This window comes from Trichosurus vulpecula, chromosome 8, assembly GCF_011100635.1.
Source record: "Trichosurus vulpecula isolate mTriVul1 chromosome 8, mTriVul1.pri, whole genome shotgun sequence".
In the NCBI taxonomy this organism is placed as follows: domain Eukaryota; kingdom Metazoa; phylum Chordata; class Mammalia; order Diprotodontia; family Phalangeridae; genus Trichosurus; species Trichosurus vulpecula.
In genome coordinates, this window is record NC_050580.1 from 191346625 (window position 1) to 191369236 (window position 22612).

Here is a 22612-nt window from a genome sequence, read left to right on the forward strand (position 1 = left end):
CGAAAGAAAGAAAGAAAGAAAGAAAGAAAGAAAGAAAGAAAGGAAGGAAGGAAGGAAGAAAGGAAGGAAGGAAGAGGAAGGAAGGAAGGAAGGAAGGAAGGAAGGAAGGAAGGAAGGAAGGAAAGAAGAAAGGAAGGAAGGAGTAGAGACCAGAAAACTGAAATCCGCTGTCATGCCTCTGGGTCAGACTTGGGACCTATTTTTTTTAACTCCTCATCTAATTCTACATTCTGTCTACATACTCTGAAGAGTATTCTACTTGATAACAATATCACTCAATTGTATCTTATTAATTGACAATGCAACTTGAAGCTCCCCAACCTCCCCTCTCCTGCCACCCCTGCTCCAGCACCACCCTCAAACTCTTACCTATCCTATTTCTTTTGAAGAAGATGGATCCTTTCAGAGCAATATTTCAGTCATAGGTCTCATCTTACCAAATTTCGGTGATGCCACTGAGGTCAAATTTGTCCATTTGCTTGTTTGTCTTGCTTGAAATCCGTACTTTTCATATTTTTATATAGAAATTTAATGCAATGGATTTTTATCGTTGGCTCCTTTTCTTGGATTTTGTCTCTTGGAAACTTCAAGGTATTTTCATTACTAGTATTCATATATTGTAGCTACATTCAATGTATCTAGATTGGTGACTAAACATAGGTAGTTTCTCCCTCTTCCTTCTTTTCAATTTAAAGATCTTTTGAATAGATTTTCAAATTTCCATGCAAATAGATCTTACTAACCTTTGTTAGCTATACTCCATCCCTGGCTAGGAGCTTGCCACCATTGTATTTTAAGTCATGGTGCAGAAATCCTAAGTACATTCTCAGAAATCATCTTCACAACTTGCTATTCACTTCCCAAATCTATCTTTTTTTTTCTTTCCCTGAATCCCTTGCCTCTGGTAGGCAAACATGATGAAGATACTACCTCCTAATATCTTCAATTTCTTTTCCATGACTTCATAATCTTTAGCAAAGATTTCTAAGTCCCTCTGGAAGTATCAAGCATGCCGACATGATTCGCTGAAAGCCAAATTGATCCATTCCTCATGTTATATTGGGACATATGTAGCCATGAAATTGTCAATGACAAATATGACTTTATTTAAAGAGAAGTTTGGCAACTGCCATAAATGTAGGCAGGTTAGACAATTAAAGTCTTTGAGACAAAGTAAGTCCATTAAAATTAGGAGAAGCAAGTGAGGATTATAGATCTAGATGTGAAGGCCAATGTTTTGGCATCCCCAAAGTCTTTAAAGATAGGGTAGAGCAGGCAGGTGAACCAGACAGGAACTTGAATCTAGATAAGCAAGCAAACACCAAGATTTAGGAAGTCAGCAAAGATAGGGAGAGGAAAAAAATATCAGTAAGAACAACAAGCAAATCTGTGGAACTCATTTGCAGTCTCTGAACCAAAAGCAGAGGCTCTTTGTTTTCTTCCCTGATTTCATACTCAATGAGACTCTGTGAGTAGGCAAAGGCTGGAAAGTGTGTGCTTGCATCTAGGGAGAGAGAGAGAGAGACCCTCAGGTGCTTGTAGATGCTAATTATGGCAGGAACAGAGAGCGAAGCTTTCAGGGGTGTTCTTTTTTGGTGCCTCCCTACCTCTATGTCTGCCACTCTTCTCCCACCTGGAAAGTTTTGCCCTTTTCTTGATTCTATGAATCTTATCTCTCCTTCAAGGACCTCAACTTCCTCTTCCAGAACACTCTAATTTGAACTCATAATCCTCATTGTTCACCAATTTTCATCATATGTTCATTTTATCTTATTTCTCTCATTTTATCATGTATAAAAGCCTGCTCTTGTGACATTTCCTGTATTCTTATATTTATTATTTAGCTCTTGCAATTTAATTTAACCTTCCTCATGTTTGTGATTTGTCTTCCCAACTAGACTACAAGCTTCTTGAAATGAAGGGCTATGTGTTTATACACACACACACATGTATGTATTATGTGCACATGTGTATACATATATAAATGTGTGTATGTGTACATATGCGTGTGTCTCTCTATAGCTATATCTTTGTTTTCCCCACAGGGCCTAGCCAGCACAGCATGTTACACACAGTAGGCACCCAACAAATACTTGCTGATTTGAGAAGCAGACAGGACCTTCTAGCACTTGAGATTCTAAATATATGTGGTCCTTACTACTTCTAAAACTATTTTTAGCTTTTCTTTTTTATTAGACGTTATTAAAAATCTTGCATTTAAAAACTGTAGTTAATATGTACCTCGATCAAAGGGAACTCTTTTATTTTCATGCTGTACTTTGTTTAATGAATAATACTTTTTTTTTTTTTTAGTGTAACCAGTCTCTTGGCTAATGAGTTCTGCCTCTCAGTGGAATTACTAAATGGTAACCATGTTTCTAAATAGTTTCCTTGCCTCTGGCATAAGTCTGTTTCTCCGTCGTTAGTTTCCCATGATCTCCCAAACCAATACAGAATATGAGGGGCATGTATGCTATTTTTTTTCCTCCCAAAGGACTGCAATTGTTGGTCTGGCAGTATCCGGTGAGTGTGAAATCAGTTTACTTTTAATGGTATAACTGCCTTTTACAGGAAGTCTCAACAAGATTACAAGGAGTACAAGGGAAATAAGCAGTCTGAGGTTTCCTTTATTTTCAGTATATTCTTAGCAGGGAGGATGCTTATTCCAGCAGCTTCATATTGCTAAATAAAGACATCTTTTCCCTCCTTCTTTCTCATTCTTATAGGCCAGACTTTGGTATTTGGTACAAAGGTTAAAGCTCACTTTGAGTTACTATGACATTCACATATCCATATTACAATAAGATTTCTAAGCCCACTTAAACATATGAAATACAACAAAAATTTCAGTTTAAGAATTTGTACAGTTCTTTTTATTTATTGTATTTGACTTCTTTTAAGATAAAATTCAAAATCAAACAGTCACAAATTCAGGATGCCAGGTAGTGTACACACACACACACACACACACACATGTATACACACATACACAGCATATAGACATACACACACATAACAGTGTATTTAATTGTAACATACAATATACAAAAATGTAGGTATATATGATGTAATTATATGTATATGTGTGTTTGTATATTACAATTCAATTTGCCAAACATTTATTAAGGATCTGCTTTGTGCCAGGCATTGTGCTAGGTTCTAGGAATATAAAAACAAAAATTAAAAAACCTCTTTCTTCAAAGAGCTTACATTCTACTAAGACTAAGAAAAAATGTGCACAAATAAATCAAAAGAAAATATATCCATTGAGGGGGGAAGGAGTTGGGAGGAAGAAGAGATAGTGACAAGATTGCAAGAAGAAGGGGGAAAAATCATTGGAATAAATTTTAAATGCACAGAAGAGAACAGAAAGAGGTCCAGAGGGAAACAGGACAATTTTAAAAGATACATGTTGAATTTAGCATATACTTAAAGAGAAAGTCAAGCTCTGTATAATAGAGTTGCAGTTTTATGTACAATCCTATTTTTCTGTTCTATTTTAAATATAGAAATGCTTGTTTTATGTATTTGTTAACTTCAGAGTAAAAATAATAAAAAATGAAAAGTTTATACCAAATCATTTCAGTGGGAGATGAAGGGAAACCACTAAAAACTGGGGATTTCAGGACAGTCATTGTATAAGAATCGGTACTTGAGCTAAGCCTTAGATTCCTCAAATATGGTGCCTTCTAATGTTTTATTACACTGGTGATGGATATTTTATGTAACACCAGTAGTGTGGTATCACTTACACTATCTAATACAGGTGTGGTATGTTTGGAGTGTTCCTTTAATATAGACCAGTGGTGTTAAATTCAAATAGAAACAGACCACTAATGGTGCATAAGAATCCCTGTGGGCCGCACACAGACTTAGTTTTAAGATGTAATGTTATCTATGTTTTACTGCATTTTAAAATTTATTTTGTTAAATATTTTCAAATTACATTTTAATCCATTTTAGAGTATTTCAGGTTGCAGAGAGTTTAACACTTCTGATGTTAGACTTTCACACTGTTACTTCTTCCATAGCATATGTCAACACCTTCTTACTCTCTGGGTTGGATTGATCACTCTAATCTGTTAGCACATTGGACAGACAGTCCATGTTTCCAAAGAAGGACCACCATTATACCTGCTATATAGTTGTAATAACTTTCTCTCAGGGTCCTAGGGGTAATCTTATTGAGGGGAAAGTACCAAAACAAAACATTTGCCCTACCCTAGCTCTCGAGCTCCCATTGATATGTATCTATTTACATAAACCAGCCACTCACAATAATGACACTTCTAGATCTTAAATGTAACCATATCCTTAGCAATAAAAAAAAAGAATAACATATTTTAAAATAAATGCATAAATAATATAATAAAAACAAACCTAAGTCACACTCACTCACTAATGCATTCAGTATCTGTAGGGGAGAATGGACACACACTTATAGGAACCTGGCAGGAGACTACCTGAAGGAGAAAAACTCATGCCAGGGATAACTCATAAATCTGGACTGAGATGTTGATATAAGTGGTCTATTCAGGAATGTCTGTCCCACACAAAACAACTTTTCTGCTAACTGTGTCTCCAGTGGTCCTCACCACTTTCTAGCTGGACAAATCCTCTTTTCTTCTACATACATTAACCAGCCTTTTCAAATTAAAATCATCCTTAAAGGGACATTAAGAAAAAGTTACTTCTTCAATTAAATAGTAGCTACCTTTAAACCAGAGAACTGCAAAGACCATCAGGTTGGCTATCTCTGGGCTATGGAAACTAACTTAGTAAATTATTCACTCATTCAGATGTTGCATTGTTCAGTCAAAAGAGAGTTTACCAAAAACAACTCAGATTGACTCTCTAGGCAAGGCCAAACAGCCTAGCCAGCTCTTCCTAGATTTGCTTTTGACCCCTTGCTATTTCTTCAACTTCACAAGCCTCAGCTTTGTATTTCCCATGGTCTTTGTCTCCTATGCCTTTCAGCAACTTAAATCAGAACTTTTTGGCACTCAGTGACTCATTTTTCACTTAAAAGGTAACAATTTTCCAAATTTCCCTCATGAAACTGACACTGCAGTTATCTCTTCCACAGCTAGACTTTCCCCCTCACAGTTTCAATCTATCTTGGGTCAGCATAAGAAATTAAATGGGAATTTTAGGGGAGTTTTGCAGAAGCTACAGATGACACTCATGACATATGCCAGAAAATGACATAAAGCCTATGAAAAATACTTAACCCAAATTTTACAATAAGGTACTGCAAACACTGCATAAAAGAAAAATGAAAAAATCTGACTTCTCTGGTATAAAGGGTGGGCCAAAAATTGTTATTTTCCAGATCACAGAGGTACCAGGCTCCTAAACCCCATGATATAGAAGAAAACTCTATTTTTTTAATCATAACCCCAGTCTCCAAATATTTATGATTTCTTTTTTTCAGTTTTACCCTCTTTAGATAGAAATGTTATATCAAATAAGTTGAGGGACCATAATGCTTTGTAGCTCTATGCCTCCAAGATGGCCCTCAAACTGTTTTGTGTATTTGAAATGTTTTATTCATATTCTTTTTTTTAAATCAATTTTTAATAAAAACTTCTTCTCTGCTCCCATGTAATCCATTAAACTATTTACATACGAAGATTATTCAACATCTTTCACCAGGTGATTTTAGTCTTCATATTTACAGCATAGTTCATTTTCTGCCCCAAGCTGATTAACTCCCATCCGAAAGTTGCTTCCTCATACACATATTGTAGAAGTCTTAATTAAACCAAAGTTCTTTTCCTATTCTTGGCAGGCATCAGAATGTTCAACTGTAGCAACAATAATATCTCACATCTTTTAACAATTGATTTGGATATTGTTCTTTGCACAAAAGTTCTTTTTCTGCCCTTTTCTTAACTAAATTGCTCTGTATGAAAAGGGTCCTTGAAGGAACACCATATTACATCTATATAATCATCATTATAATTACTGTGGATGGTAAGTTAGCTAGGAAGCCATTTAAATAAGCTGAGTAAGTGTTAAGCTTTAGCAAGTATCAGAAATGTCTATTCTATGGTAATCAGTGATCCAAGTACTTCTATCCCTATAAAAGCTGTACTTCTTTTCTTAAGGAAGCAAGGTTTCACAAAACCAGCACAGAATGTTGAGGTTCTCTCTCATTAGAGCTGCTTTAATCCCAGAGGACTGAGTAGTATACTTTTAAGTTTCAACTCATGAACCAACTCTCCAATTCAAACTACCCCCTCTATTTCTTCCTCTGCATCATGGCCACTATTTTCAGTCCAACATAACAAGCACGAATGCTTATATAGTTTTAAACTTAATCTCTTCTTTCAGAGAATCATAGAATATTATTGTTCTTTGGGGAAAGTAATAACTCAGGCAACATCTTTGCTACACAGCAAAAGATTTTGCTCATTCTTGTATGAAGTGAGGCTTGTCTCCAGGATTCTATGAACTTTTAAAAATGTCTGAATAGAAAAAAAATATGTCTGAATAGCTTTGTGTTGGCTAGGCCATTGATCAGAAAAATGGGTTGTGGTGGGGAGGAATGCAGTTGAGAGAACAGGAGAAAGGGGAGAATGGGAGCAGAGGAAATCTATCAAACTTAGTATTTAAATTGAATTTTTATACATTTTAAATTTGCCACAGGAACATAGATTTAGGACTAAATGGAACTTTTGAGGCCATCTATCCAACAACCTCATTTCACACATCAGGATATTAAGGCTAAAAGATATTAGGTGACTTGCCCAAGGTTATACAGATTAGGATTCAATTAGCAGATTAGGATTCAAATACAAGTCTCATTACTTCAAACTGGACTTTCTAAACCTTTCTCTTTTGATAGAAAAACCAGGTTTAAACTGGAAGGCTTCTTTTTTGAAAATAACCTGTACCATTTGTGTTCACTACTATTCATCTGAATCTGACTTATTTTTAACTTTCCCCTAGGAGTCTGCACAGGGTACAAAGAGCACTGGGCTTGGGGTCAGAAGACCTGGTGTCAGATCCTACTTCTGTCAATTACTATCCCATGTGGCCTGGGCAAATCCTTTAACTTCTCTGTGCCTCCTTTTATGTAAAATGAGGTGGATGGACTAAGTGGCCTCTTGTGTCCCTTTCAGCTCTAAAATCGATGATCCCTTGCTACCAAACAAAGACCACCGAGGCAAGGGACAAAGAACAAATGTGAAACATGACAAGGAATAATGAAAAGACTTATTTCAGACCCAACAGAAAATCAAGAATACTTTCTCATCTGGAGGGTTCCACCTTCCCCAGGAACCTATATATCACTCCAGACTAAGAGCATCACTCTAAAGCTGAGGCTTCCCAAAGCAGTTAGTCAGTCTATAAACATTAATTAAATGCCTACTAAGTTAGTGCCAGTCACATAGCTAAGATCTGGCAAAATAAATACAAAAAAGAAAGATAGTTCCTGCCCTCAAGCAGTTTGCTATCAATTAGGGGAAGACAACACACAAAAGAAAGCTGAAAAGGGGTGGGGGCAGAGAGAGAAAGTACTTGGCTCGGGGGCATGATAGAGTCAGGAAGACCAAAGCAGGTAAGAAATGAAGAGATGGTTGGCCTGGGCCCACTTAAATGGAGGCTATAGGAGTTTTCCACCCTCCAATAAGAGGGAAGAGGACCCAAGGGCAGAGGGTACTGAGTTGCAGGGCTGAAATGATCTTGCAAGACCCTCCTCTACATGACTCATGAGGCAGGTAGGTGTATAGGGGTAGGAGTAGGGGGGGAAAGGAGGGAGTGGTCAGAGCACTGGGCCTGGAGTCAGGAAGGCCTAAATTTAAATACAGCCTCAGACACTACTAGTTGTGTGACCCTGGGCAAGTCATTTAACCTCTATCTCAGTTTCTTCAATGGTAAAATGGGCTTAACAAGAGCACCTATCTCCTCGGGTTGTTATGAGGATCAAATGAGATGATACTTGTAAAGTGCTTAGTAAGGTACCTGGCACATAGTAGGCACTTAATAAATTTTTGTTCCCTTCCTTTCTAGTATTAGTAAAGGTCAAGGTCTTGATTTGATCCTCCTTATCAATGATGTCAAACCCAAACAGAAATGGGGCCCAATAAACTGGACATGAGGCAGCTGGGTGGTACAGTGGACAGAAAGCTGGCTCTAGAGTCAGGAAGACTCATCTTCCCAAGTTCAAATCTCGCCTCAAACACTTACTGTGTGATGCTTGGCAAGTCACTCTACCCTCTTTGCTCCAGTTCCTCATATATAAAATGATATGGAGAAGGAAATGGCAATCCACTCCAGTACCTTTCCCAAGAAAACCCTACATGGGGTCACAAGAGTCAGAAAGACTGAAACAACTAAACAACAACAACAAAAACAAACATAAGGATCCTTGCTATTAACATTATGTATGTTCTATTGTATTTTTATTTATTTTCTCAAATATTTCCCAATTATATTTTAATCTGCACTGGGGAATGTTGAAGACCACATGGTGTTTGACATCTCTGTTCTATATTGGGTCTCCGAGCTTCATTGCTTCTGTATTACAGACATTATTCTTACTCTTGGAATCAGAGTTCCCTGCCATTCTGTTCTTTCTTCCCATTCCAAGGGGCTTCTGTCCCATTGCCCCCACATCTGGGTTGATCTCTCTCTCTGTTCCCTTCCTTCCCTCTCTTTCTCCCTCCCTTCCTCCCCCATTTATACCTTAGCTACTTCTGCTTGTTGCCCTCCACTTTCCCATCCTTAGGAAAGTGTTACCACTCTTACACTCAGAGAGAGCCAGAACACGTATGCTGTTAGAATAGTTAACATATTTCTAGCTTTTGGTCAGCTCTACAGTCTCAACTCTTAGGCACATAAATGGATGCCCAAAGCGGCTTTTCTCGACCAATGGTCCCCATTCATCATTCCTTGATGGGTTAGAAAAACTTAATTCCAGTACATCTAGGGGGTATAAGGGATAGAAGGCTGGACTTGTAAATGGCAAAACCTGAATTTGAATACTACTTCAGAAACTTTCTAGCTTTGTGATCCTGGAAGAACCACTTAATATCTTTCAGCCTCCATTTCCTAATCTGTAAAATGGGGAGGATAAGAATAGTCCCTACCTCATGGGGGTGTGAGGATCAATGGTGATAACATATGTAAAGATCTTATGAGACCTCGAGTCATCATATAAATATGGCTATTATTTACCTCTTTCTTGCCTCAGAGTGGGAGAAAGACTAGTGGAAGTGAAGAATCTTGTCAGATTATTTTCTTGAATCTTTTTGAAGTTCGCAGAAAAACATAAATCACTTTCCATTTGTCTTCCTGACAAAAGTCAACCAAATGACTAGAGCAAAGCCCTGAAAATTACACTGAGACTAACAACGTGCTTGTGAGTGTGTGTCTGTTTGTGTGTGTGTATCAAACTCAGACTGTGGGAGTCAGGGGGATAGTAGAGGGCCTGTGTGTCACACTGTTTGTGGGAAAGTATAGTAATTGATGAAATTCACATAGTGCTGTAAAGTTTACATGTCCCCATTATACTTTAAAATAAATAATAACCCCAAAGGACAGAGCAGATCTATGCAGGAGCTGTATACTAATAGGATTCTAGAAATAGTTACTGTACACCTATACATTTTAGTAACTGGGTAGAAAGGGAAAAGCATCCAAGTGGGTACTGGGCATCTCCCAAAACTGCAATGTCCCCAAATGAGATTAGAGCCCACAGCCAAGCACCTTAGCATAATCCCATCACTTAAGATTGAGATATCTAGATTTCTCCTAGTTTATTTCTGTGGTAGTCTATCCAGGATTGTTCCTATTTTAGGGGTAACTCACCATTCCACATCATACCAGGGCAAAAAGGGGGATTAATTAGCACTTTTGCAATAATATCCACCTTAATGAGTAAGGGTAGTAGAGAGCTACTAAAAAAGGTTCCTACACCAATTCAGCTACAAAACACTTAGCCTTTAAATATATGGATGGAATCCGTAAATGCTGATGGCGGTGGGGGTTGGGGGACAGTGAGGATGTGTCTGACATTTCTCTGGCATAGAAAGTGGTTAGGTAAATTTGGTAGGAAGAAAATAAGGGAGTAGGGGGTAAAGTATGAAGAAAGATGGTGCTATACATATCAGGTAGAAATTCAAGAGGGATAGTATGACATATCAGACACGCGGTATAAAAAGACAATGCGCTTGTGAGTGTGTGTGTGTGTGTATCAAACTCAGACCATGGGAATCAGGGGGATGGTAGAGGGCCTGCGTGTCACACTGTTTGTGGGAAAGCATAGTAATTGATGAAATTCACTTAGGGCTGTAAAATTTACGAAGTGCTTTCAAAACATTATCTCAGAAGATACCCCCAACAACACTGTGAGGTAAAGGATGGAAGCATTATTATCCCCACCCCATTTTACAGATGAAGAAACTGAGGTTGTGAATTGCCCAAGGTTATTTAGAAAGTAAGTGGATTCAATTGGAGGTTCTCTGACTCCAAATATAGTGTTCTTTTCACTCTACCATATTGCCTTTCCCTGTGTGTCAGACACTGGATATGAGGGGAGGTGGTAGAGGGTTTGTATCATATGCAAAGCATGAGGGAGGATTATGGGGGGGGGGCAAGTCAGATAAGGTATGAAAGGTGGGGATTTGATGGGTGTGAGTAAAAACCATATGTGTGGTGGGAGGGGAAAGAGTGGGATATGAGTTTTGGGGATAACTCGTGAAAGGAGCTGGGGAATTGTGAAGAGATTATGTGGGTTGATCGGAATACAATGTGAAGGAAGATGTTGGTGAATATGTGTGAAAGGGAAAGCACCTAGGACTGCAGATCGGCAAAGGGAGAAGGGACTGAAAGGTTGTGGTAGAAGCAAGTCTAGGTCAGGGTTATGATAGGCAGAGAGAAGATTAAGAAAAGCCCAATTTCCTGTGTTTTCCCACATATCTCACCTCTTCCCTAATACCTGTACTGGGGCAATTTCGAAGTCAATACAAGCTTATTTTGAATTTTAAGTGGGACTTTCCCAACTCTCCCCATTAGAGTCTCTATTTAAATTGTTTAGACCATCAGGATTTTGCAGGAAAAAACGGGAAACGCTTTACTAATCTAATGTAGGACAAATGTTGGGAGCTCAACCCAGCCCCTTTCAGTTTTATTCCTGGGGTGAGATATGCATGAACCCCAAATAGCATGATGGAGGTAGAAAGAAATTGAAAAGATTATCTAACTCCAAGTAAGACTGTAGACTGAGGTAATGGAATAGCAGGCAAGACAGAAACAGAGAGAGTTCAAAAGACAGCTCTAAAATATCTAATGACAAAATAGCCCATTAGGCTATGAGCTAAAAAAGCTAACAGGCTCTGCCCCCAGACCAATAGAGGACAGCAGGGAATAGCAACAATTTAGCAAAGACTTAACCAGTAATTGGTAGTAGAAGGGACAGCTAGGTGGTACACTGACTACAGTGCCAGGCCTAGAGTCAGGAAGACTCCTCTTACTGAGCTCAAATCTTAGTAGCTATGTGACCCTGGTCGAGTCACTCAGTCCTTTTGCTTTAGTTCCTCATCTGTAAAATGAGCTGGAGAAGGAAATGGCAAACCACTCCAGTATTTTTGCCAGCAAACCCCCAATGGGATCACGACTGAACAACAACCCAGTAGTGGGCAGCAGAGAGCAGCAGTTCAACAGACAGAGAAGCAGAGGGCTTCAGATCAGCAGAGAGAAAGTATCTCACCTGGTGATATCACAGGAGGATGCTGGAAGTTCTTAAGGGGAACAAACAGCTATGTTGGTTGCTTGAATTTCTTGCATTTCTTATACGAGCATTTATCAAGTGCCTACTCTATGCTAGAAATAGTTTTAAGGGCTTTACAAATACCATCTTATTTGATGCTCATAACAACCCTGAGGTAGGTACTGTTATGATCTACTCTCCCTCAGTGGTAATCAAGGGAGGGCACAGGTTGGCGGAATCTTCCTCAAACCTCATGACTTATGTTGGTGTTTGCTTTGAACTAATGTCTTCTAGTTGGTCAGCAAAAGAAGCTCATCAGTGGGAATTTGTGAGCTATGGTTCTGAACCCACAATGTTCACTGAATTTATGGTAATTCTCAGGGAACCATATGAGAGGATGCCTATCAATCAACAAACATTTATTAAGCAGCTACTATATGCTAAGCACTGTACCAAGCCCTGAGCATACAAAAGACAGTCCCTGCCTTCCAGGAGCTCACAATCTACTTGAGGTGAACTATCAAGAGTCAAACATCAGGGAAATGTTAATGAGGAACAGATGAAAAGCATACAGCAAGTTGCTTGGTGACTATGTCTGCTTGGAAGGGGGTAAAGGAACAAATGGAACTCTTAATCAAATTTTTTTTGCCAAAGCCTCTCCCCTATATTTACTGTGGGAAATCTTTAAAAAAATTTTTTCCTTGTGTCATAGAGAACTGTAATGTATGGAAGCCTAACTTTTGCCCTAATTGATTGCAAGCATCTACCTGCTGCCAGAGGACTTTGTGTGCTGGTCTACTTTAAGAGAGGAGTGTCTTTTGAAGGCCACTGTGATTCCCTAGGGGTCCTTCCTACCTGTAAAAGGGTTTATAAATTGGGCAAGGGCCAGCTAGTGAATATTAGAAGTGGATTTAGCCTGGAGGTGAGAACCAGGTGCAATGTTCACATTTGGAGGTTTTCCAGGGCAACACTTTAGAAGGACAGCAGTATGGTTATAAGCCAATTCCTCCCTCTGCTAATTAAATCTTGTCTGCTGCTTACCCCTAGATTCCCCTCTGCAGGACTGAACAAAGACAGCCCTGCAGAAATGAACAGTAACATTCTCTTCTCCTGAGCAAGGCCTGTACGTGGTGCTGCGGTGAAAGCATTGGATTTAAAAGTTACAGGATCTGGGTTCAAACCCCAGCTCTACCGCTGTAACACTGGGCAAGTCATGGCCTTTATGGGTATCACTTTCCTCATCTGTAAATCGAGGGTGGATGACCTTTAAAGACACTTCCAGGTGTAAATGTAAATTACATAAATTATATACAGAAGAATATTGAGAATGCTCTCATATACGGCACTGGGGGTGGGGAAGGGAGGGAAACAAAACTTACTAGGTTTGGTACTGTAGCAGCCTTTTGTCACTTTCACTCTTTCATTTATGTATTGCACCTCCCTAGCTAATAGGAGCAGCAACCACCTGACTTGCACAACCAGGCACATTTAGAAAGGCACTCCGCATATCCAGGAAGCTAGTCAGAAAGTTATAAACTGTTGAGATTAATTTCCCAAGTCTAGATAATGTATAAACTTCCTAGGTACTGAAGGTGATAATGGAATTAATGGAGTGAAGAGCAGGATATAAAGGGCCTTTAGCTCGCAGCACATCAGGTTTCTCTGCATAAACTTTTTGAGATGAATGCAAGCATTGTGCTGTAACAATACCAACGCCACAGCTCCCTATCCAATAATCAGTCCTCCAACATTTGGATCCGTTTAGGCGATAGGGGTATCTCCTGTATTGCAGTTATGCAACCTCATTCTTGCAGCGCCAGTAACTTCCTGTACTTCCAGCTGTGCCAGATTCATGCAACCCGCCCACAGTAGGCTTCAATGAACTGCCTTCCCAGTTCTCCATTAAGAACCACTTTAACCTTCGGGGATGAATGCTCTGCACCGCATAGTCCTTGCGTTGCAACAACCACTAGAGTTCCTGTGTCCTGGGGGATTAAAACATGTAGAACGGCAACCCAACGCGGGGAAGGAGGGGTGGGCTTACAAGCAATGCCACCCCAACAACAGTAGGCGGTGCTGTTTGCATGGTCCCTCCCTCTCGCCCCCACCAATTGGAGATAAACTCAAGCCAGTTCCGTTCCTAGTGTTAGAAGAAAAAGCTGGGAGGGGAAGGGGGGGGGGGGAGAGAAATGTACTAAATAGTTTAGCTCTCCCCTGTATGTCGCAGGACAACGTACGTCTTGCTCCCCAAAGGGCCTGGAACTTCCACATGGAGTGGCAACGTGCTGCAACAATGCACACCCTCCAGCAGCTCCCAGTGCATGGAACTACCCCCCTCCCCCCTTCCCTACCTCCTCCGAGTGCCAAGAGTTTGGAGCGCGCGCATGCACACACATACACACAGACACACGAGGAGTGGGCTATCCAATATATCCCTCCGCCCCCCTTTCCCCAACCAAAGTGACTTGACAACGATTTGAGAAATGAAGGGAGGAGGGAACTACTTTGCTGAAACTTGCTCGGCAGCGCACGGCTGCAGGCTGCAGTGATTCTCCCGGAGGCTCAGGTTCTCCTTTCTCCTCTCCACCCTCCTCCGTACGCTCTCTCTCTTCTCCCGCCCGCCCTACACCACTTCGGGGTTCCAGCTCTTCGCTTGTCTCCCCACCCCCCCAAACTCCTTTCTCCTGGGACAAGCACACAGCCTCGAAGGAAGTCGCAAGGGACTACTTCTCGTCGGTCCTTCCCCGGCTGGGGGCCTCGGGAAGTCAGGCTACGCGGCGGCCGCGGCTACGGCCGCGGCCGCGACAGGAGCGGGCGGCGTGCGTGCTTCCGCCGCTTCCCCTCCCCTCCGGTGATTCCCCCTTGCCCTCCCCCCGCCCCCCCTGCCAGCCTCTCGTCCCCGCCCCCCTCTGCCGAGTGAGAGAGAGGGAGCTCGTCCATGGAACCGCTGCTGAACACGGGCACGGACCGCCCCCGATTCCCATTTCTCTCAGACTCCTAACTCGGACCGGGTGCCCTGTTAGGGGGGCCCTCCTCGGCGCCCCCCTCCTTCCGCCCCTCGCTCTCCCCCGCCCCGCGCTGGGTGGGAGCACTTCGCTCTCGTCGCCTCCCTCCCCCCGCTCTCGCTCACACTCCCAGACACACTCACCGCCCCCTGCTCCCCCCCAACCCCCGGCACTGGAGGAGTCCCCGCCGCTGGATCGTGTCTAGAGGAATCCGCCGCCGCCGCCGCCGCGGGGACCCCGCTCGCTGTGCCCTGCCCTGCAGCCCCTGGAGGGGCGAAGCCGCCGCCGCCCGGAGAGGCGGGCGATGGTGGGGTGGGCTCGCCGCTGCCGCGCGGAGCCCGGGCTCGGCAGCCCGCGTGTCTGAGCGAGCCTCGCGCCGCGGAGCCGCAGCCGCTTCTGACCCCCGAGCGGGCGGCTGGCAGCAAGGTCGGCGGCAGACCCCGAGACCGCCGAGATTGTGGCCACGGCCGCCGCCCCCCCGCGGGGCGGCCGGGGTTCCCGGGAGGGGAGGAGGGGGGGGCCGCTCCAGGGGAGGTGTCCACCATGGTGAGGTCCTTGACCCGCTCCTCCCGCGCCCCTCCGGCCGCCGCCTCCGGCCCCTCGGTGCCGCCGCCGCCGCCGCCGCTGCTGCCGCTCCTGCTCCGCCTCCTGCCGCCGCCGCTGTTGCTGCTGCTCCTCCATCTCCAGATCGGATCACGGTGAGGGAAAAATGAGCGAGGAGACGGCGACTTCTGACCACGAGTAAGCGAGCCCCTCTGCCCCCGACCCCTGGCGCGTGAATGAAGGCTGCCTGTCCACCTGTACCCCCCGAGAGTTTGGGGCTGGGGGAGAGCGGAGTGGGGAGCTTGGACTGGGATTGGGGGAAGGGGGAGAGGACATTCCCCCCACCCCACCCCCATCCCTTCGCTTTGAACTGGTTTCCGTTTGAGGGGGAGGGGGTCTGTCTTGACTTTTGAGGTAAGGGTCCCCCCCACCCCCACCCCGAGAATGCATGAGTTGGGATGCTTTGAGAGGTGAGGTTGAAGTGCATGGAAGGACCCTAGTCTGTTTCCTCACTCCCCCCTCCAAGCACACAGACACGCACACATCTAGAACATTCATCCTTTTCCCTTTATAGCTATTTCACATGGAAACTCATGTGTGGGAGCACCATCCTGCAGCATACTGCTCCTGAATCTTAATTGGATGAGTCAGTGACTAAATACAGATTAAGTTCCCCCCCCCCCTTTTTTTTCTTAAGATCCACCTATAAGGTACTTTTTAAAAAGTGGGGGTGGGGAGAGATGCTGAACAATTTTAGGATGAAGTAAGTAAAGAGAAAACAGGAAGGGATCTATTGGGGCTATTTCGTCTATGGTTTAGACTTAGATTTTCTAACTCCATCAATGAGATAGACTCCAGGATTATTTTTCTTTGAATGGTATCCCTTCAGGACATTCTTGTCAGCAGACCTAAAAGGAAGCACGAATGGTTTAACAATATTTACACTGCTGAACATGTCGATGATCTCATTCATTAACTTTTCTTTACAAGCTATCGTGGGTTAAGGCTGTACTTATTTGGTCACTTCTGTTTGCCAAAGTAGTATTTTTGACATTTAAATCGTTTAAAAACTGATGCATGGAGATTTGGTGATGCAGTGAAGAGAATTTTTTTTTTTTAGGGGCTGAAAATTCCCTGCAAAATTTTACCATCTTTTCATTAATTTTAAAAGTTCACTTTTTGCCCTTTTTTAGTTCAATTTTTGTTTTGTTTTCAGTCGGAAGAAATGTTAGGGTAGGGGAATTGTCATTAAGACAAATTCCTTTAAATAAAATATGCATTCCTCAGCACAAACCTCTTGGAGAGAGGATTCTTAAGCTCTTAAAAACCTTGAGGCCTGTAAAGCACGAAATAGCTTGAGAAATAGCAAGCAGCAGTCTGGAGGAAAAAAAAGCTCGCGCTTCTGCTTAGCGGGTGTAGAAGGTGGACTGCTGCAGTGTCGGTGCAGCCAAGAAGCAGAAGTCGCCGCCATGTTCTCGTCGTCTCTTTTTGTGAATCGCTCTTATTTGCATAGCACAATCTTCATTCATAAAAAGTAATTAAACCACCACCACCTTGGACATTCTGAAAGCATTTGTCAAGGGAAGAAGTACTAGTTTTCTGGGTGTGTGTCTCCAAGAAAATTTCTGAATTGAAGAAGTAGAGAGAATTTGAAGTTTTAGGTCAAATTAAAACACACACACACACACACACATACACATACACACACACACAAACAGCCACCCCTGTTCACTGCATGTTGACACAGTTATGTGGGAAATATCAGTTCGGGGAGGTGCTGGTATCACGTGATCTACTCCATTCATAAAATACCTGGCTGTCCATTCACAGTGCAGTGCACTGTCTCTCAGCCTTCAGCAGATTAGACCTGTTTTGTGAGAGACTCAAAAGATCTTTTTTCAGGGAATGCTTCTGGAGAAAACCATTGAACTACCCAAAGAAGTGTTTTTCTGGTTTTTTGGGTTTTTTTTGTGTTGGAGGGTCTCCACACAAGCAATTCATAATAAAACATCGAATTGAATATTAGGGAAGGGGAAAGACTCTTTACTTAACCAAAACCATATTTTTAGATGAAAAAATAACTTCCTTTCTGGCAATAGCTAACAGAAAAAGCAGGTCATAGAATCTGGACAGTCATAAATGTATCTCCAGTAATGAAAATAGGAATTCTTTTTAGGTTTACTGAGCACAGGTGGAAAGCATAAATTGTATTGTGTATTAATCATATTAGTGTTGGCAGTTCACATAAGCCAGCGAATATTCTCAATTTCATCTTATTTCAATATTTGAAGTATTTTGAATTGAAAAAAAAATTGACTTTTAAACTTGAAATATTTAGATATTAAGTATTTAACATTAAATATTTAAAAATATTTAAGCCATATAATAGAATATTTAGAAGTTACATCATATGTATTAAGTCTTGTTAGAATAATGCTTTTGCAAACTTGTCTAGACCATATCATCATACTGATGTTAATAGCACAGAAATAACATATTAAAATGAGAAAGATATGCCATATTTTGATGGTAAATCTGGAGGTTTGTTTTCTACTTTAGAAAAGGGTGTATGCTTCAAGTACATTTTTTTCCCCTAGACAGTAATATTGAGTGGCAGTGAATAAGTTAATTATGATGTTCAGTTTTCTAGATTGTATTTTACACTCAAGTAATCTAATTGAAAAGTTGTAGGTTGTGTTTTACTTAAAAGGGCATATTTAAGTGAATGATATAGTATTATTCTCTACATGTAACTGAGGGAAAAAAAATGATTAGGCATAAAGGCAAAAACAAAAGTATTTAAGGCCTTGATTTTTTGTTTTGTTTAAAAACAACCCTGAAACACAGATTTCATTATTTTGGGGAACTTTAATAGGTGTTTAGCCAACAAGGTCAAAGATTTAATTACAATCGGAAACCATGCACTTAGCGTATTTTCCTTTTTGCCTAGATCTCAGCTTGACAAGGTGGGGGAAAAGAACCCCATATGACTGGGAAACCATTAAGCTTCTCTAGTAAGAATAGTGCTAGGGTTGTAGTCAAGGCCTCCAAAGGCAGGCCTCGTTCTGCAATTCTTTCTTCAGATATGCCATGCTTCTTCAAACTGGAGATGTATTTCTAGGAAAGGATTGGCTATTTAAAAAATTATTAATTATTGAGTATTTACGGTATATATAAAGCATTGTGTTAATAGCAAACCAGATTTAAAAGAAAAAGGTTATGTTGGGAAAATAAGAATGAAAGCTACATTGTATAGTGTCTTTTTATTATAAGCATACCTAAAATTCAGCTTTCTGATTTTTCTTAATAAATAATAACTGAAAGCCTATAATGGTGTGTATAAATGAATGCTATGGAATAAAACATGGCAGTTTTTCTGAATAGAGATTAAGATTGAGGAACTTGAAGCACTAGAAAAATCTGCCCACATATAAAATTACAAGGTGATAAACATTTATTCGAAAGAAATTATTTAAAGTAATATTCAAAAGTAAGATGTTTACTAATTCGTTTAGCAAATTCCTTTTTGATTTTCTGATTAAAATATATTAGGTAATAATTTAAGTTTTGTCATTGTATATGATACATTTCCTCTGTTCTTGTCAGTTAGGTGTTCATAGGGTAGATTGTTTTTCAAAAATTAGCTGGAATGTTAAGCATTAGATTATCTGGCATATTATAGCCATGAGCAATGAAGTTTTGCTAGTCCTACATTTCCTTTGTTAAAAGAAATTCTATGAAAGTTTTATAATATGAGCATCATTTGCAATTGATTAGAATTAAGCTTCTCAATATAATGTACTTGATAGTCTAATCCAAGTAGCTTGAACCATGTTTTCTAAAGCAAACATTTTACCTGAGGCATTATTGTGCTTTGGAAAGAAAATTCTGGATTTGGATTCAGAGAACCTGGGTTTAAAGCTCAGCTCCGCCCTTTAATAACTGTGTGACCTTAGGGAAGTCCCATGATTTCTCTGAGTCTCAGTTTCCTCATCTCTTTGATGAGGGAATTGGCCAGAGTGACCTCTAAAGTTCCTACCAGCTCTAGATCTATACTCTTACGTTCCTCTGCTGATTGTTTTTGCATTTTATGGCTGAAAAAAATTTTTTTTTGCCTTTAGAGGGTCTAAAGAATAACTGAAATCTCTGGGGAATATTTAGTGATAAATTGTCATTAAATTATTGCTAATTAGAATTAATATTTTTCTAGTTTATTGTAAGGTATATTTTAGAACTTGCTACAATCCAGTTTTCTATGTATTCAAATCAATTTGCATTTTCACATTCATAAAATTCATGTATCATGGTTCCAAACTTAGTTGATCGATCCTATTGTTGTATTAGGTAGCACTGTGCCAGGTTCTGGGGACAAATGCTTGATTCCCAACACTTGGGTAGGGAGGGAGGCATCTTAAAAAAGCTTTTTTTTACTTAAAAAATAATTTTAAAAGAAAGATCATTCTTACAATTTAGAACCAAAAATGGTTTTATTTTTGGTATTTTGCCTCTGTTGTAGACATGCCTTTTATCTGTAATGGAGAGCCTTGTATGAAGGTCTGCACATTCTCTGATAAAAAAATAACTTGCCCCCCCCCCCAAAACAAAACACCGAAAACTCCACCAAAATCGTTTGTCAGGTAAAATTGTAATAATTAGGCATGCACTTGATACCCTTGGACTAGGGCGAAAAATGATGAACTGTGCTTCCCACAAAGAGCAAAAGATAGAGTTCTCTTCCTGCCTCTCTCTTCCTTGTGATACTCCCAAACTTTATAGAATGAATTGGCAGCTATGTCTAAAGACTGAGTATCACTTTCAAGACTCCTTTTTTAGAGCTTCCAGTTTACAGGAGATTGAAGGTAGATAGGAAATTAGAATTGCTTAATTCTTTGGACTACTCAGAGAACTGAGGTTAGTAGGTTTGACAATTTAAAGGCTACCAATTTTTGGTAACAAAAAAAGCCAGGGAAAAAGGACTGATGTCCTAATTCTGATGATCTAAAGCCTCAATAGACTTGAGATTTGTTAAGCTTTTTCCAGTTTGGGGTCATGTAGGAGAATTCTTCCTCTAGTCCCCATAATAATAAAATGTTAGATCTGAAAAGTAAGTGGTACTGTATTTATTGCTCACTGAGCTCACACAGCTCACTAATGGCATAAAATATGCTGTTTGTCCCATTGACAATTCCTTGATACTTCAGCCATTCGATAGGTAGTTTGGAAAGGTCAGTGCTCTTACATTTGAAAGACCTGGGTTCAGATTCTGGCTCCGGTGCTTCTTAATTTTATTACTATGGATGGATGAATTGCTTTCCCTCTCTAAGCTTCAGCTTCCCCATCTGTAAATTGAGGTTAATAGTACTTACTCTACATACCTCGGAAGAGTTATTTTAAGGAAAGCACTTGGTAAACCTTAAAATGCTTGGTTGCCTTCTAACACCAGACATAGTATGATTAGTAAGTGATATAAGGAGAAATAAAAAATGTATACAAATTATTTTAAAGATTATAAATGTAACTATTTAGCTTATGTGAGAAAATTGTTGATACGTTTTTATAACAAGTTAGTACCTAATTTAGTGCTGGGCACTAATCAGTTTTTATTTGCATTAAATTTTAATTGATCTCCTTGCCTCATGTTTCCCCTCTCCAATCCATCATCTACATACTTGCCCAAAGCATAGGTCTCACCAAGTGCTCCAGAGACAGCCCCTAGGTGGCGCAATGGATAGAGCTCAGACCCTGGAGTTTGGAAGAACTGAATTCAAATGCAGCCTCTGATACTTAGTTGCTGTGTGTCCCGGGGCAAATCACTTAACCTGTTTGACTGCCATTTCCTGAACTATGAAGTGGGGATAATAACAACACCTGCCTTGCAGACTATTGGGAGAAACAAATGAGATAATACTTGTAAATTGCTTAGCACAGTGTCTGGTACATAGTAGGTGCTATATAAATGTTTATTCCCTTACCCTTCAGCATCTCCCAAACGACTGTAGGACAAGGGTTCTTAACTTGGGGGTCTGTGGACCCCCAAGGGGGCACCGTTTCAGGGGTCTGTGAACTTGGATAGGAAAACAGTGACATCTTAATTTTTACTAACCTCTAACTGAAATTTAGCATTCCCTTTACTTATTTAAAACACTATTCTGAGGAATTCATAGGTTTCACCAGATTGCCAGGTTGAGAGCCCTTGCTCAAAGGATAAGCCAAACTCCTTTATTTGATATTTAAAGCCCTTGGCTATTCGGGCTTTATTCTCTATTTCCCATTACTCTGTTTTATACCAAACAATTTAATGTACAGTGTTCTACTCTTTTCTCCCTCTTCTCCTACCTCTTTACCTTTTGTTTCCCTTAAAAATGAATTCTTCACGGATAGGGACTGGTTCACTTTTCTTTGTATCCCCTGGCATCCAGCATAGTGCCTGCACAGAGTGGGTTTTAATGAACATTTGATTCATGGATACGTTTGCTCCTTTAATTGTTCAGGCATTTAGGCAAATTTAAGACAAGCAGAAATGTAGTAATTTGATTGAATAACTAATTTGAAGCTAAAGACTCTGAGCTAAATGTGGGGAAAATTAAGGTTTGTAATGGAAATTTGGTGCTTTGAGACCTGTGCTTTCGGACTTAGCAGCATGTGAAGATATATTGCATTGGTTACATGTTACAAATGGAGAACTATCCAGCATTATGAATGTTAGTTACTGACTTGAAAGAAGATGAATAAGAGTTGAATATAAGTGAGCAGGAAGAGCTGTTTGTTGTAAATACCAACTTGAGCACTCCTGAGAAGAATATGTTAACATTAAACTAGTTCCTGTACTTCATTTAATGCCACCAAATAAAACAATCAGAAAAAATATTTTTACTTTCTCTGCAGTTCACTTTTTCTGAATTGCTTAGCTTATCTGTGCAATTCATAATAATCGATCCAGTAAGAGAGTTGTGCGTTTAACCCTTAAAAAATCAAGCATGGTAGCTAGAGACATAGATTTTTCTACTTTATTTCACTTTAGTACATTATTGAAAAATATTTTACTCTAAGTGTATGTCACTTAAGATACGAGAATTTAAAAAAAATAATAATTTACACTTCTATAGTGCTTTCAAATTTTATAAAATGTTTTCCGCAACAATCCTGTGAGGTTTGATAGTGTGAGCATTAACCTTATTTTAAAGATGAGGAAACTGAAGCTTAAAATGAATGTCTCTTCTATGAAGACATCCAGGAAGTGTTGGAAATGAGATTTTAACCCAAGACTCCTAAATTTGGTGTTCTTTCCCTTATAAGATGTTTTTTTGGATACCCCTTCAACTGTTTTCCTCACTTGCAAATTACG

The 22612-nt window shown here is 40.4% G+C and overlaps 1 protein-coding gene across 1 annotated transcript in view; it reads left to right on the forward strand.

Annotated features, from left to right (window-relative positions):
• The first annotated feature begins 15341 nt into the window (after window positions 1–15341).
• Window positions 15342–22612, forward strand: part of SPRED1 (sprouty related EVH1 domain containing 1) — a 132602-nt gene continuing 125331 nt past the window's right edge. The window contains exon 1 of the mRNA XM_036734981.1: window positions 15342–15465. Coding sequence (XP_036590876.1) covers window positions 15434–15465 — 32 coding nt within the window. The 5' untranslated portion in view covers window positions 15342–15433. The remainder of the gene's footprint in view (window positions 15466–22612) is intronic.